Source organism: Coregonus clupeaformis, unplaced genomic scaffold (assembly GCF_020615455.1).
Source record: "Coregonus clupeaformis isolate EN_2021a unplaced genomic scaffold, ASM2061545v1 scaf1227, whole genome shotgun sequence".
In the NCBI taxonomy this organism is placed as follows: Eukaryota; Metazoa; Chordata; class Actinopteri; order Salmoniformes; family Salmonidae; genus Coregonus; species Coregonus clupeaformis.
In genome coordinates this window covers 80,001-96,471 of record NW_025534681.1, presented here as the reverse complement: position 1 = coordinate 96,471, position 16,471 = coordinate 80,001, and the positions used below count along the sequence as shown (strand labels likewise).

The window sequence follows — 16,471 nt, the reverse complement described above, 5'->3', positions numbered from 1 at the left end:
AAGTTCGAATACCAATGGTCGAGAATTTTAGCAGCCCGAGTACGACAGTCGATATGTTGATAGAACTTCGGCAGCCTAGTCCTCAAATTTGCTTTGTTAAAATCCCCAGCTACAATAAATGCAGCCTCAGGATATGTGGTTTCCAGTTTGCATAAGGTCCAGTGAAGTTCTTTGAGGGCCGTCGTTGTATCGGCTTGAGGGGGGATATACACGGCCGTGACTATAACCAAAGAAAATTATCTTGGGAGATAATACGGTCGGCATTTGATTGTGAGATATTCTACGTCGGGTGAACAAAAGGACTTGAGTTCCTCTATGTTACTACAATTACACCATGAGTCGTTAATCATGAAACACACACCCCCGCCCTTCTGCTTCCCGGAGAGATATTTATTTCTGTCTGCGCGATGAACTGAGAACCCATCTGGCTGGACCGATTTCGACAGAATATCCCGAGAGAGCCATGTTTCCGTGAAACAAAGTATGTTCATATCTCAATAGCATTTTGACTCCTTTGTTTTATCTTTCCAGCATCCCCTGAGCTACCCAGCAGGAGGACCACCCGCTCCAGGAAGGAGGAGGTAGTGGAGGCCCTGCCCTCCCTGAACACAGAGGTGTGGAGCTGGGGCCGGGGGAAGGAGGGACAGCTGGGCCACGGAGACCAGCTACCCAGGCTCCAGCCACTGTGTATCAAGATCCTGAATGGAGAGGAGGTAGTGAAGGTAGCTGCAGGGACATACCACTCACTGGCCCTCACTGCACAGTGTCAGGTAACAACACACACAATCCCCATCACACTCACAGTACCCTCATACTATTACCTCATACTATTACCTCATACTATTACCTCATACTATTGCCTCATACTATTACCTCATACTATTGCCTTATACTATTACCTCATACTATTACCTCATACTATTGCCTCATACTATTGCCTCATACTATTACCTCATACTATTACCTCATACTATTGCCTCATACTATTACCTTATACTATTACCCTATACTATCGCCTTATAATATTACCTCATACTATTACCTCATACTATTACCTTATAATATTACCTCATACTATTACCTCATACTATTACCTCATACTATTACCTCATACTATTGCCTTATACTATTACCTCATACTATTACCTCATACTATTGCCTCATACTGTTACCTCATACTATTACCTCATACTATTACCTCATACTATTACCTTATACTATTACCTCATACTATTACCTCATACTGTTACCTTATAATATTACCTCATACTATTACCTCATACTATTACCTCATACTATTACCTCATACTATTACCTTATACTATTTCCTCATACTATTACCTCATACTATTGCTTCATACTATTACCTCATACTATTACCTCATACTATTGCCTCATACTATTACCTCATACTATTACCTCATACTATTACCTCATACTATTGAACATCATTAGCCATTTTAGTATTGGATTCACTCTCTTCCTTCGAATTTAGAGGAGAGACTGTTAAGAAGTTGTTATGGTGTGAGGATATAGCATGACGTCTAATATTGTACCTTCCTATACGTTTGTATTTTTTTAAATTTAACCTTTGTTTAACTGGGCAAGTCAGTTAAGAACAAATTCTTATTTACAATGACGGCCTACCAAAAGGCAAAAGGCCTCCTGCGGGGACTGGGATTAAAAATATAGGACAAAACACACATCACGACAAGAGAGACACCACAACACTACATAAAGAGAGACACCACAACACTACATAAAGAGAGACACCACAACACTACATAAAGAGACACCACAACACTACATAAAGAGAGACACCACAACACTACATAAAGAGACACCACAACACTACATAAAGAGAGACACCACAACACTACATAAAGAGAGACACCACAACACTACATAAAGAGAGACACCACAACACTACATAAAGAGAGACACCACAACACTACATAAAGAGAGACCACCACAACACTACATAAAGAGAGACACCACAACACTACATAAAGAGAGACACCACAACACTACATAAAGAGAGACACCACAACACTACATAAAGAGAGACACCACAACACCACATGAAGAGAGACACCACAACACCACATAAAGAGATACACCACAACACTACATAAAGAGAGACACCACAACACTACATAAAGAGAGACACCACAACACTACATAAAGAGAGACACCACAACACTACATAAAGAGAGACACCACAACACTACATAAAGAGAGACCACCACAACACTACATAAAGAGAGACACCACAACACTACATAAAGAGAGACACCACAACACTACATAAAGAGAGACACCACAACACTACATAAAGAGAGACACCACAACACCACATGAAGAGAGACACCACAACACCACATAAAGAGATACACCACAACACTACATAAAGAGAGACACCACAACACTACATAAAGAGAGACACCACAACACTACATAAAGAGACACCACAACACTACATAAAGAGAGACACCACAACACTACATAAAGAGAGACACCACAACACTACATAAAGAGAGACACCACAACACTACATAAAGAGAGACGCCACAACACTACATAAAGAGAGACACCACAACACTACATAAAGAGACACCACAACACTACATAAAGAGACACCACAACACTACATAGAGACACCACAACACTACATAGAGACACCACAACACTACATAAAGAGAGACGCCACAACACTACATAAAGAGAGACACCACAACACTACATAGAGACACCACAACACTACATAAAGAGAGACACCACAACACTACATAAAGAGAGACACCACAACACTACATAAAGAGACACCACAACACTACATAAAGAGAGACACCACAACACTACATAAAGAGAGACACCACAACACTACATAAAGAGAGACGCCACAACACTACATAAAGAGACACCACAACACTACATAAAGAGAGACACCACAACACTACATAAAGAGAGATGCCACAACACTACATAAAGAGAGACACCACAACACTACATAGAGACACCACAACACTACATAGAGACACCACAACACTACATAGAGACACCACAACACTACATAAAGAGAGACGCCACAACACTACATAAAGAGAGACACCACAACACTACATAAAGAGACACCACAACACTACATAAAGAGAGACACCACAACACTACATAAAGAGAGACACCACAACACTACATAAAGAGAGACGCCACAACACTACATAAAGAGACACCACAACACTACATAAAGAGACACCACAACACTACATAAAGAGAGACACCACAACACTACATAAAGAGAGACACCACAACACTACATAAAGAGAGACGCCACAACACTACATAAAGAGACACCACAACACTACATAAAGAGAGACACCACAACACTACATAAAGAGAGACGCCACAACACTACATAAAGAGACACCACAACACTACATAAAGAGAGACACCACAACACAACATAAAGAGAGACACCACAACACTACATAAAGAGAGACGCCACAACACTACATAGAGAGACACCACAACACTACATAAAGAGAGACACCACAACACTACATAAAGAGACACCACAACACTACATAAAGAGAGACACCACAACACTACATAAAGAGAGACCACAACACTACATAAAGAGAGACACCACAGCACTACATAAAGAGAGACACCACAACACTACATAAAGAGAAACACCACAACACTACATAAAGAGAGACACCACAACACTACATAAAGAGAGACACCACAACACTACATAAAGAGAGACCACAACACTACATAAAGAGAGACACCACAACACTACATAAAGAGAGACACCACAACACTACATAAAGAGAGACACCACAACACTACATAAAGAGAGACTACAACACTACATAAAGAGAGACACCACAACACTACATAGAGACACCACAACACTGCATAAAGAGAGACACCACAACACTACATAGAGACACCACAACACTACATAAAGAGAGACACCACAACACTACATAAAGAGAGACACCACAACACTACATAAAGAGAGACACCACAACACTACATAAAGAGAGACGCCACAACACTACATAAAGAGAGACACCACAACACTACATAAAGAGAGACCACAACACTACATAAAGAGAGACGCCACAACACTACATAAAGAGAGACGCCACAACACTACATAAAGAGAGACACCACAACACTACATAAAGAGCCACCACAACACCACATAAAGAGAGACACCACAACACTACATAAAGAGAGACACCACAACACTACATAAAGAGAGACACCACAACACTACATAAAGAGAGACACCACAACACTACATAAAGAGACACCTCAACACTACATAAAGAGACACCACAACACTACATAAAGAGAGACACCACAACACCACATAAAGAGAGACACCACAACACCACATAAAGAGAGACACCACAACACTACATAAAGAAAGACACCACAACACTACATAAAGAGAGACACCACAACACTAGATAAAGAGAGACGCCACAACACTACATAAAGAGAGACGCCACAACACTACATAAAGAGAGACGCCACAACACTACATAAAGAGAGACGCCACAACACTACATAAAGAGAGACGCCACAACACTACATAAAGAGAGACACCACAACACTACATAAAGAGAGACACCACAACACTACATAAAGAGAGACGCCACAACACTACATAAAGAGAGACGCCACAACACTACATAAGAGAGACGCCACAACACTACATAAAGAGAGACACCACAACACTACATAAAGAGAGACGCCACAACACTACATAAAGAGAGACGCCACAACACTACATAAAGAGAGACGCCACAACACTACATAAAGAGAGACGCCACAACACTATATAAAGAGAGACACCACAACACTACATAAAGAGAGACGCCACAACACTACATAAAGAGAGACGCCACAACACTACATAAAGAGAGACACCACAACACTACATAAAGAGAGACGCCACAACACTACATAAAGAGAGACGCCACAACACTACATAAAGAGAGACGCCACAACACTACATAAAGAGAGACGCCACAACACTACATAAAGAGAGACGCCACAACACTACATAAAGAGAGACGCCACAACACTACGTAAAGAGAGACGCCACAACACTACATAAAGAGAGACACCACAACACTACATAAAGAGAGACGCCACAACACTACATAAAGAGAGACGCCACAACACTACATAAAGAGAGACGCCACAACACTACATAAAGAGAGACGCCACAACACTACATAAAGAGAGACCACAACACCACATAAAGAGAGACACCACAACACCACATAAAGAGAGACACCACAACACTACATAAAGAGAGACACCACAACACTACATAAAGAGAGACGCCACAACACTACATAAAGAGAGACACCACAACACTACATAAAGAGAGACGCCACAACACTACATAAAGAGAGACGCCACAACACTACATAAAGAGAGACGCCACAACACTACATAAAGAGAGACGCCACAACACTACATAAAGAGAGACGCCACAACACTACATAAAGAGAGACGCCACAACACTACGTAAAGAGAGACGCCACAACACTACATAAAGAGAGACGCCACAACACTACATAAAGAGAGACGCCACAACACTACGTAAAGAGAGACGCCACAACACTACATAAAGAGAGACACCACAACACTACATAAAGAGAGACGCCACAACACTACATAAAGAGAGAAGCCACAACACTACATAAAGAGAGACGCCACAACACTACATAAAGAGAGACGCCACAACACTACATAAAGAGAGACCACAACACCACATAAAGAGAGACACCACAACACCACATAAAGAGAGACACCACAACACTACATAAAGAGAGACACCACAACACTACATAAAGAGAGACACCACAACACTACATAAAGAGAGACACCACAACACTACATAAAGAGAGACACCACAACACTACATAAAGAGACAACACAACACTACATAAAGAGAGACGCCACAACACTACATAAAGAGAGACGCCACAACACTACATAAAGAGAGACACCACAACACTACATAAAGAGAGACACCACAATACTACATAAAGAGAGACACCACAACACTACATAAAGAGAGACACCACAACACTACATAAAGAGAGACACCACAACACTACATAAAGAGAGACACCACAACACTACATAAAGAGAGACACCACAACACTACATAAAGAGAGACACCACAACACTACATAAAGAGAGACACCACAACACTACATAAAGAGAGACACCACAACACTACATAAAGAGAGACACCACAACACTACATAAAGAGAGACACCACAACACTACATAAAGAGAGACACCACAACACTACATAAAGAGAGACACCACAACACTACATAAAGAGAGACACCACAACACTACATAAAGAGACACCACAACACTACATAAAGAGAGACACCACAACACTACATAAAGAGAGACACCACAACACTACATAAAGAGAGACACCACAACACTACATAAAGAGAGACACCACAACACTACATAAAGAGAGACACCACAACACTACATAAAGAGAGACACCACAACACTACATAAAGAGAGACACCACAACACTACATAAAGAGAGACACCACAACACTACATAAAGAGAGACGCCACAACACTACATAAAGAGAGACACCACAACACTACATAAAGAGAGACACCACAACACTACATAAAGAGAGACACCACAACACTACATAAAGAGAGACACCACAACACTACATAAAGAGAGACACCACAACACTACATAAAGAGAGACACCACAACACTACATAAAGAGAGACACCACAACACTACATAAAGAGAGACACCACAACACTACATAAAGAGAGACACCACAACACTACATAAAGAGAGACACCACAACACTACATAAAGAGAGACACCACAACACTACATAAAGAGAGACCTAAGACAACAACGTAACATGGTAGCAACACCACATGACAACAACATGGCAGCAGCACAACATGGTAGCAGCACAAGACATGGTACAAACATTATTGGGCACAGACAACAGCACAAAGGGCAAGAAGGTAGAGACAACAATACATCACGCGAAGCAGCCACAACTGTCAGTAAGAGTGTCCATGATTGAGTCTTTGAATGAAGAGATGTAGATAAAACTGTCCAGTTTGAGTGTTTTTTGCAGCTCGTTCCAGTCGCTAGCTGCAGCGAACTGAAAAGAGGAGCGACCCAGGGATGTGTGTGCTTTGGGGAGACTGGTGTGTATAATAAGGATTATCTTCCCAGGTGTTGTCGTGGGGCAGCAACAGATCCGGCCAGTTGGGACACATGGACAGCCCCACTACCATGCCTCAACAGGCCAAGGTACTTTACCTACAAATCACATTTTATTTTATTTGATCAAATCAAATGTTATTTGTCACATGCGCCGAATACAACAGGTGTAGACCTTACAGTGAAATGCTTACTTACAAGCCCTCAACCAACAATGCAGTTTTAAGAAAGAATAGCAAAACAAAAAATACAAAAAATACAATATAAAATTATACGAAATAAAAGTAAAAATAACAATAGCGAGGCTATATACAGGGGGTACCGGTACAGAGTCAATGTGCGGGGGCACCGGTTAGTCGAGGTAATTGGGGTAATATGTACATGTAGGTAGAGTTAAAGTGACTATGCATAGATAATAAACAGAGTAGCAGCAGCGTAAAAGAGGGGGATGGGGTGGGGTGGGGGGGCAGTGCAAATAGTCCGGGTAGCCATTTGATTAGATGTTCAGGAGTCTTATGGCTTGGGGGTAGAAGCTGTTAAGGAGCCTTTTGGACCTAGACTTGGCGCTCCGGTACCGCTTGCCGTGCGGTAGCAGAGAGAACAGTCTATGACTAGAGTGGCTGGAGTCTTTGACAATTTTTAGGGCCTTCCTGTATAGAGGTCCTGGATGGCAGGAAGCTTGGCCCCAGTGATGTACTGGGCCGTACGCACTACCCTCTGTAGTGCCTTGCGGTCGGAGGCCGAGCAGTTGACATACCAGGCGGTGATGCAACCAGTCAGGATGCTCTCGATGGTGCAGCTGTAGAACCTTTTGAGGATCTGAGGAGCCATGCCAAATCTTTTCAGTCTCCTGAGGGGGAATAGGTTGTGTTGTGCCCTCTTCACGACTGCTTCATCTGACCACTTTTTTATTGACCGAGTCACTGGTGCTTCCTGCTTTAGTTTTTGCTTATAAGCAGGAATCAGGAGAATAGAGTTATGGTCAGATTTGCCAAATGGAGGGCGAGGGAGAGCTTTGTACGTGTCTCTGTGTGTGGAGTAAAGGTGGTCTCAAGTTTTTTTCCCTCTGGTTGCACATTTAACATGCTGGTAGAAATTAGATTAAACGGATTTAAGTTTCCCTACATTAAAGTCCCCGGCCACTAGGAGCGCCGCCTCTGGATGAGCGTTTTCCAGTTTGCTTATGGCCGTATACAGTTCATTAAGTGCGGTCTTAGTGCCAGCATCAGTTTGTGGTGGTAAATAGACAGCTATGAAGAATATAGATGAAAACTCTCTTGGTAGATAGTGTGGTCTACAGTTTATCATGAGATACTCTACCTCAGGCGAACAAAACCTCGAGACTTCCTTATATATCGTGCACCAGCTGTTGTTTATATATATATATATGACCGCCACCCCTTGTCTTACCAGAGGCTGCTGTTCTATCCTGCCGATGCTGTGTATAACCCACCAGCTGTATGTTATTCATGTCTTCGTTCAGCCACGACTCGGTGAAACATAAGATATTACAGTTTTTAATGTCCCGTTGGTAGGATATTCCTGCCTGTAGTTCTTCCACTTTATTATCAAGCGATTGTAAGTTGGCCAATAGTATCGATGGCAAAGGCAGATTAGCCACTCGTTGCCGGCTCCTTACCAAGCACCCCGATCTCCTTCCGCGATATCTCCTTTTCTTTCTACTGAATGACGGGGATGAGGGCCCTGTCGGGTGTCTGGAGCAAATCCCTCTCGTCCGACTCATAAAATAAAAATTATTCGTCCAGTTCAAGGTGAGTAATCGCTGTTCTGATGTCCAGAAGCTCTTTTCGGTCATAAGAGACGGTAGCATCAACATTATGTACAAAATAAATTACAAATAATGAGAAAAAACACACAAAATAGCGCGGTTGGTTAAGAGTCCATAAAACGGCAGCCATCCCCTTCGGCGCCATGTACATATACCCTAGAGGGCAGATATTCTTGTCTTTAGTTATTTTTATGGTTATACTTATGCTGCTGGTCTAGCCTGCTGGTCTAGCCTGCTGGTCTAGCCTGGTGGACTAGCCTGGTGGTCTGGTGGTCTAGCCTGGTGGACTAGCCTGGTGGACTAGCCTGCTGGTCTGGTGGTCTAGCCTGGTGGTCTAGCCTGGTGGACTAGCCTGGTGGACTAGCCTGTTGGACTAGCCTGGTGGTCTAGCCTGGTGGACTAGCCTGGTGGTCTAGCCTGCTGGTCTGGTGGTCTAGCCTGGTGGACTAGCCTGGTGGACTAGCCTGGGGGTCTAGCCTGGTGGACTAGCCTGGTGGTCTAGCCTGGTGGACTAGCCTGGTGGTCTAGCCTGGTGGTCTGGTGGTCTAGCCTGGTGGTCTGGTGGACTAGCCTGCTGGTCTAGCCTGGTGGTCTAGCCTGGTGGTCTAGCCTGGCGGTCTAGCCTGGTGGTCTAGCCTGGTGGCCTGCTGGTCTAGCCTGCTGGTCTAGCCTGGTGGTCTAGCCTGGTGGACTAGCCTGGTGGACTAGCCTGCTGGTCTAGCCTGCTGGTCTAGCCTGTTGGTCTAGCCTGTTGGTCTAGCCTGGTGGTCTGGTGGTCTGGCCTGGTGGTCTGGTGGTCTAGCCTGATGGTCTAGCCTGCTGATCTAGCCTGGTGGTCTAGCCTGGTGGACTAGCCTGGTGGACTAGCCTGCTGGTCTAGCCTGTTGGTCTAGCCTGTTGGTCTAGCCTGTTGGTCTAGCCTGGTGGTCTGGTGGTCTAGCCTGGTGGTCTGGTCTGATGGTCTAGCCTGCTGGTCTAGCCTGGTGGTCTGGCCTGGTGGTCTGGTGGTCTAGCCTGGTGGTCTAGCCTGGTGGTCTGGTGGTCTAGCCTGGGGGTCTAGCCTGGTGGTCTGGTGGTCTAGCCTGGTGGTCTAGCCTGCTGATCTAGCCTGGTGGTCTAGCCTGGTGGTCTAGCCTGGTGGTCTGGTGGTCTAGCCTGGTGGTCTAGCCTGCTGATCTAGCCTGGTGGTCTAGCCTGGTGGTCTGGTCTGATGGTCTAGCCTGCTGGTCTAGCCTGGTGGTCTGGCCTGGTGGTCTGGTGGTCTAGCCTGGTGGTCTAGCCTGGTGGTCTGGTGGTCTAGCCTGGGGGTCTAGCCTGGTGGTCTGGCCTGGTGGTCTGGTGGTCTAGCCTGGTGGTCTAGCCTGCTGATCTAGCCTGGTGGTCTAGCCTGGTGGTCTAGCCTGCTGGTCTAGCCTGGTGGTCTGATCTGGTGGTCTAGCCTGGTGGTCTGATCTGTGTTTGTGTGTGTGTTTTGCCCCCCTCTCAGATGTCAGAGGGTCTGCGTGTGTGGGACCTGGCAGCAGGGCAGAGCCACAGTGTGTTCCTGGCTGATGGTGACTGCTGCCAGCCCATCCTCTGTTACAGCGGTCAACAGGTCAGTATGCCCACCCTCTACAGCGGTCAACAGGTCAGTATGCCCCCCCTCTACAGCGGTCAACAGGTCAGTATGCCCACCCTCTACAGCGGTCAACAGGTCAGTATGCCCACCCTCTACAGCGGTCAACAGGTCAGTATGCCCATCCTCTGTTACAGCGGTCAACAGGTCAGTATGCCCACCCTCTACAGCGGTCAACAGGTCAGTATGCCCATCCTCTGTTACAGCGGTCAACAGGTCAGTATGCCCCCCCTCTACAGCGGTCAACAGGTCAGTATGCCCACCCTCTACAGCGGTCAACAGGTCAGTATGCCCCCCCTCTACAGCGGTCAACAGGTCAGTATGCCCACCCTCTACAGCGGTCAACAGGTCAGTATGCCCACCCTCTGTTACAGCGGTCAACAGGTCAGTATGCCCCCCCTCTACAGCGGTCAACAGGTCAGTATGCCCACCCTCTACAGCGGTCAACAGGTCAGTATGCCCATCCTCTGTTACAGCGGTCAACAGGTCAGTATGCCCCCCCTCTACAGCGGTCAACAGGTCAGTATGCCCACCCTCTACAGCGGTCAACAGGTCAGTATGCCCCCCCTCTACAGCGGTCAACAGGTCAGTATGCCCCCCTCTACAGCGGTCAACAGGTCAGTATGCCCCCCTCTACAGCGGTCAACAGGTCAGTATGCCCCCCCTCTACAGCGGTCAACAGGTCAGTATGCCCCCTCTACAGCGGTCAACAGGTCAGTATGCCCACCCTCTACAGCGGTCAACAGGTCAGTATGCCCATCCTCTGTTACAGCGGTCAACAGGTCAGTATGCCCCCCCTCTACAGCGGTCAACAGGTCAGTATGCCCACCCTCTACAGCGGTCAACAGGTCAGTATGCCCCCTCTGACAGCGGTCAACAGGTCAGTATGCCCCCCTCTACAGCGGTCAACAGGTCAGTATGCCCCCCTCTACAGCGGTCAACAGGTCAGTATGCCCACCCTCTACAGCGGTCAACAGGTCAGTATGCCCACCCTCTGTTACAGCGGTCAACAGGTCAGTATGCCCACCCTCTGTTACAGCGGTCAACAGGTCAGTATGCCCATCCTCTGACAGCGGTCAACAGGTCAGTATGCCCACCCTCTACAGCGGTCAACAGGTCAGTATGCCCCCCCTCTACAGCGGTCAACAGGTCAGTATGCCCATCCTCTACAGCGGTCAACAGGTCAGTATGCCCACCCTCTGTTACAGCGGTCAACAGGTCAGTATGCCCATCCTCTGTTACAGCGGTCAACAGGTCAGTATGCCCACCCTCTACAGCGGTCAACAGGTCAGTATGCCCACCCTCTGTTACAGCGGTCAACAGGTCAGTATGCCCATCCTCTGTTACAGCGGTCAACAGGTCAGTATGCCCACCCTCTACAGCGGTCAACAGGTCAGTATGCCCCCCCTCTACAGCGGTCAACAGGTCAGTATGCCCACCCTCTACAGCGGTCAACAGGTCAGTATGCCCCCCCTCTACAGCGGTCAACAGGTCAGTATGCCCACCCTCTACAGCGGTCAACAGGTCAGTATGCCCACCCTCTACAGCGGTCAACAGGTCAGTATGCCCCCCCTCTACAGCGGTCAACAGGTCAGTATGCCCACCTCTACAGCGGTCAACAGGTCAGTATGCCCCCCTCTACAGCGGTCAACAGGTCAGTATGCCCACCCTCTACAGCGGTCAACAGGTCAGTATGCCCACCCTCTACAGCGGTCAACAGGTCAGTATGCCCCCCCTCTACAGCGGTCAACAGGTCAGTATGCCCCCCTCTACAGCGGTCAACAGGTCAGTATGCCCACCCTCTACAGCGGTCAACAGGTCAGTATGCCCATCCTCTACAGCGGTCAACAGGTCAGTATGCCCACCCTCTACAGCGGTCAACAGGTCAGTATGCCCACCCTCTACAGCGGGCAACAGGTCAGTATGCCCCCCTCTACAGCGGTCAACAGGTCAGTATGCCCCCCTCTACAGCGGTCAACAGGTCAGTATGCCCCCCTCTACAGCGGTCAACAGGTCAGTATGCCCACCCTCTACAGCGGTCAACAGGTCAGTATGCCCACCCTCTACAGCGGTCAACAGGTCAGTATGCCCCCCCTCTACAGCGGTCAACAGGTCAGTATGCCCCCCCTCTACAGCGGTCAACAGGTCAGTATGCCCACCCTCTACAGCGGTCAACAGGTCAGTATGCCCACCCTCTACAGCGGTCAACAGGTCAGTATGCCCATCCTCTACAGCGGTCAACAGGTCAGTATGCCCACCCTCTACAGCGGTCAACAGGTCAGTATGCCCACCCTCTACAGCGGTCAACAGGTCAGTATGCCCACCCTCTACAGCGGTCAACAGGTCAGTATGCCCATCCCTCTACAGCGGTCAACAGGTCAGTATGCCCACCCTCTACAGCGGTCAACAGGTCAGTATGCCCATCCTCTACAGCGGTCAACAGGTCAGTATGCCCACCCTCTACAGCGGTCAACAGGTCAGTATGCCCCCCTCTACAGCGGTCAACAGGTCAGTATGCCCCCCCTCTACAGCGGTCAACAGGTCAGTATGCCCACCCTCTACAGCGGTCAACAGGTCAGTATGCCCACCCTCTACAGCGGTCAGCAGGTCTGTATGCCCACCCTCTACAGCGGTCAACAGGTCAGTATGCCCATCCTCTACAGCGGTCAACAGGTCTGTAGTATGTGCTGTAAAGCCCAGTTCAGATACAACACAACGGTCTTCAGGAGTTTTAGAACAACTGACCGGTCTAGTTTTAAAATGTCTCATGTCGGCTGCTGGAGTTTCCAAAATTCAACGTTACATTTACGTCGTTTAGCTGACGCTCTCGTTCAGAGCGACTTAACATGAGCAATTAGGGTTAAGTGCCTTGCTCAAGGTGACATCGGCAGATTTTTCACGTGGTCGATTCCTGTGTTTTGAACCAGCGATCATTCGGTTACTGGCCGAAACGCTCTTAACCACTGGGCTACCTGCCGCCCATATCAAATCTTAGCCGAAGACTTGCGGCGAGACAGGTGGTCCCTTTATCCAATCAAAGAACAGTAAGATGATGTTCTGTGTTCAGACAAGCAGACACCTAGCTAGCTGTTTTGATGCTTGCTGATATTTCTCTGACAAGTTTACAAAGTGCGTGTATTTCATTTCAACTAGTTTGATACAACACCTTGCTACAATTTAACAAGTGACATCAATAAGGGATCACAGCTTTCACCTGGCTTCATCTGGTCAGTCTCTGTCATGGAAAGAGCAGGTGTACCTAATGTTTTGTCCACTCAGTGATTATAGATATAGTTTTTAACCACGTTACGCAACTTGAAAAGAAATGTCATTCTTTATATTGTGATTTGGATTGTGTAATTTCTGTATTTCTTCTGTTTGTGTTACAGTACACGTAGAGTCATTTTTCAGTATCTGCTGAATCAATAGCTTTCTGGATGAGTCTCTTCCCCTTCTGCAGAAGCCGTTGGGGGGTGTGTGTGTGTGTGTGTGTGTGTGTGTGTGTGTGTGTGTGTGTGTGTGTGTGTGTGTGTGTGTGTGTATGTGTGTGTGTGTGTGTGTGTGTGTGTGTGTGTTTTGTATAGTCAGTGAATGTAGCCAGGAATGCCTGTATTGTTGGCAAACACATTTCCCTATGGGACAATAAAGTATTCATGTTTTCATTAATTGATTCAGGTGATGGAGACCACACCTGAGAACCACATACCTGGGACAGAGTCAACTGAGAGCTCTCCCTCTATAACGGACACGTTCACCCTCAGACCGGTCCTGCTGCCCTTCTGTATGGACGTGAGTAGAACACAATCACAGCCTCTCTATAATGGAAAGAAAGTTTACCCGAGTTTACCCAGCTTGAACGAAAGGGTGCTCGACTGAGGGGACTTGTAAATCCCAAAACATTCCTTACCCCAGAACACTTCAACAGTTGACTATCCAGGAGAGGAAAATAAGCACTCTGTTTAGAAACTGCCTGTTTGATTGTCCCGTTAATAAATCAATCAGATCTGTGCAGAAACAGAGTGCTCCTATTTCTTTATTTTATAATGTATTATAACATATGACCCCTACCAGTAACTTGTCCCTGAGACTTGGCTGTAGACTCCAATCATAACGTGCCACATAAAATATTGATCAGTAATGTGTTGGTGTCTTCCCGTCTAGATGGGCTACATCAGCGGTGTGTATGGCGGAGGACAGTCCTGTCTGGCCCAGGCTGATCACAACGTGATGGGGTTCATCTCTGCTCTCCACGAGCTGGCTGCAGCAGACAGGAAGTTCTACTGCAGGCTCAGAGACGTCAACAAGCGGGTGGTCAGCCCTCTACTGAGCAAAGGTGAGACAAAAGACATACAGACATAGGGAGCATCTCAATTGCATTTCCTTGATTCCTCGCGTCCTCCATCCTCGCCTCAGCTGGCTGGAGTGTTTATGGACATATTAAATCTCTCCATATCCCAGTCTGTTGTCCCCACTTGCTTCAAGATGTCCACCATTGTTCCTGTACCCAAGAAAGCGAAGGTAACGGAAATAAATGGATGACTATCGCCCAGTAGCACTCACTTCTGTCAACGTGAAGTACATCATGTTGATGCTACTGTCTCTTATGACCGAAAAGAGCTTCTGGATAATAGAACAGCGATTACTAACCTCGAACTGGACGAAGATGTTTTCTTTAATGAGTCTGACGCGAGGGATATACTGTTGCTCCCAGACAATGCCACGTTGTGTTTGCTAATCCAAGTTTATCATTTTTAAAAGGCTAATTGATCATTAGAAAACCCTTTTGCAATTATGTTAGCACAGCTGAAAACTGTTGTGCTGATTTAAAGAAGCAATAAAACTGGCCTTCTTGAGACTAGTTGAGGATCTGGAGCAACAAATAACTTTCTTCTGAAACTCGTCAGTCTATTCTTGTTCTGAGAAATGAAGGCTATTCCATGCGAAAAATTGCCAAGAAACTGAAGATCTCGTACAACGCTGTGTACTACTCCCTTCACAGAACAGTGCAAACTGGCTCTTAACAGAATAGAAAGAGGAGTGGGAGGCCCCGGTGCACAACTGAGCAAGAGGACAAATACATTAGAGTGTCTAGTTTGAGAAACAGACGCCTCACAGGTCCTCAACTGGCAGCTTCATTAAATAGTACCTGCAAAACACCAGTCTCAACGTCAACAGTGACGACTCCGGGATGCTGACCTTCTAGGCAGAGTTGCAAAGAAAAAGCCATATCTCAGACTGGCCAATAAAAAGAAAAGAATAAGATGGGCAAAAGAACACAGACACTGAACAGAGGAAGATTGGAAAAAAGTGAATGGACAGACAAATCGAAGTTTGAGGTGTTCGGATCACAAAGAAGAACATTTGTGAGACGCAGACCAAATGAAAAGATGCTGGTGAAGTGCTTGATGCCATCTGTCAAGCATGGTGGAGGCAATGTGATGGTCTGGGGGTGCTTTGGTGGTGGTAAAGTGGGAGATTTGTACAGAGTAAAAGGGATCTTGAAGAAGGAAGGCTATCACTCCATTTTACAACGCCATGCCATACCCTGTGGACGGCGCTTGATTGGAGCCAATTTCCTCCTACAACAGGACAATGACCCAAAGCACAGCTCCAAACTATGCAATAACTATTTAGGGAAGAAGCAGTCAGCTGGTATTCTGTCTATAATGGAGTGGCCAGCACAGTCACCGGATCTCAACCCTATTGAGCTGTTGTGGGAGCAGCTTGACCGTATGGTCAAAATCATTATTTCTAACCTTGTCAGTGACTACATTTCCTATGCATTTTGCTACATT

At 46.6% G+C, this 16,471-nt stretch overlaps 1 protein-coding gene across 1 annotated transcript in view; it reads left to right on the top strand.

Annotated features, from left to right (window-relative positions):
- Positions 1–16,471, top strand: part of LOC121558896 (alsin-like) — a 115,532-nt gene that overhangs the window by 38,116 nt on the left and 60,945 nt on the right. The window contains exons 6-10 of the mRNA XM_045217789.1: positions 532–770; positions 7,285–7,362; positions 10,548–10,655; positions 14,352–14,465; positions 14,838–15,009. Of these exons, the coding sequence (XP_045073724.1) occupies positions 532–770; positions 7,285–7,362; positions 10,548–10,655; positions 14,352–14,465; positions 14,838–15,009 (711 nt within the window). The remainder of the gene's footprint in view (positions 1–531; positions 771–7,284; positions 7,363–10,547; positions 10,656–14,351; positions 14,466–14,837; positions 15,010–16,471) is intronic.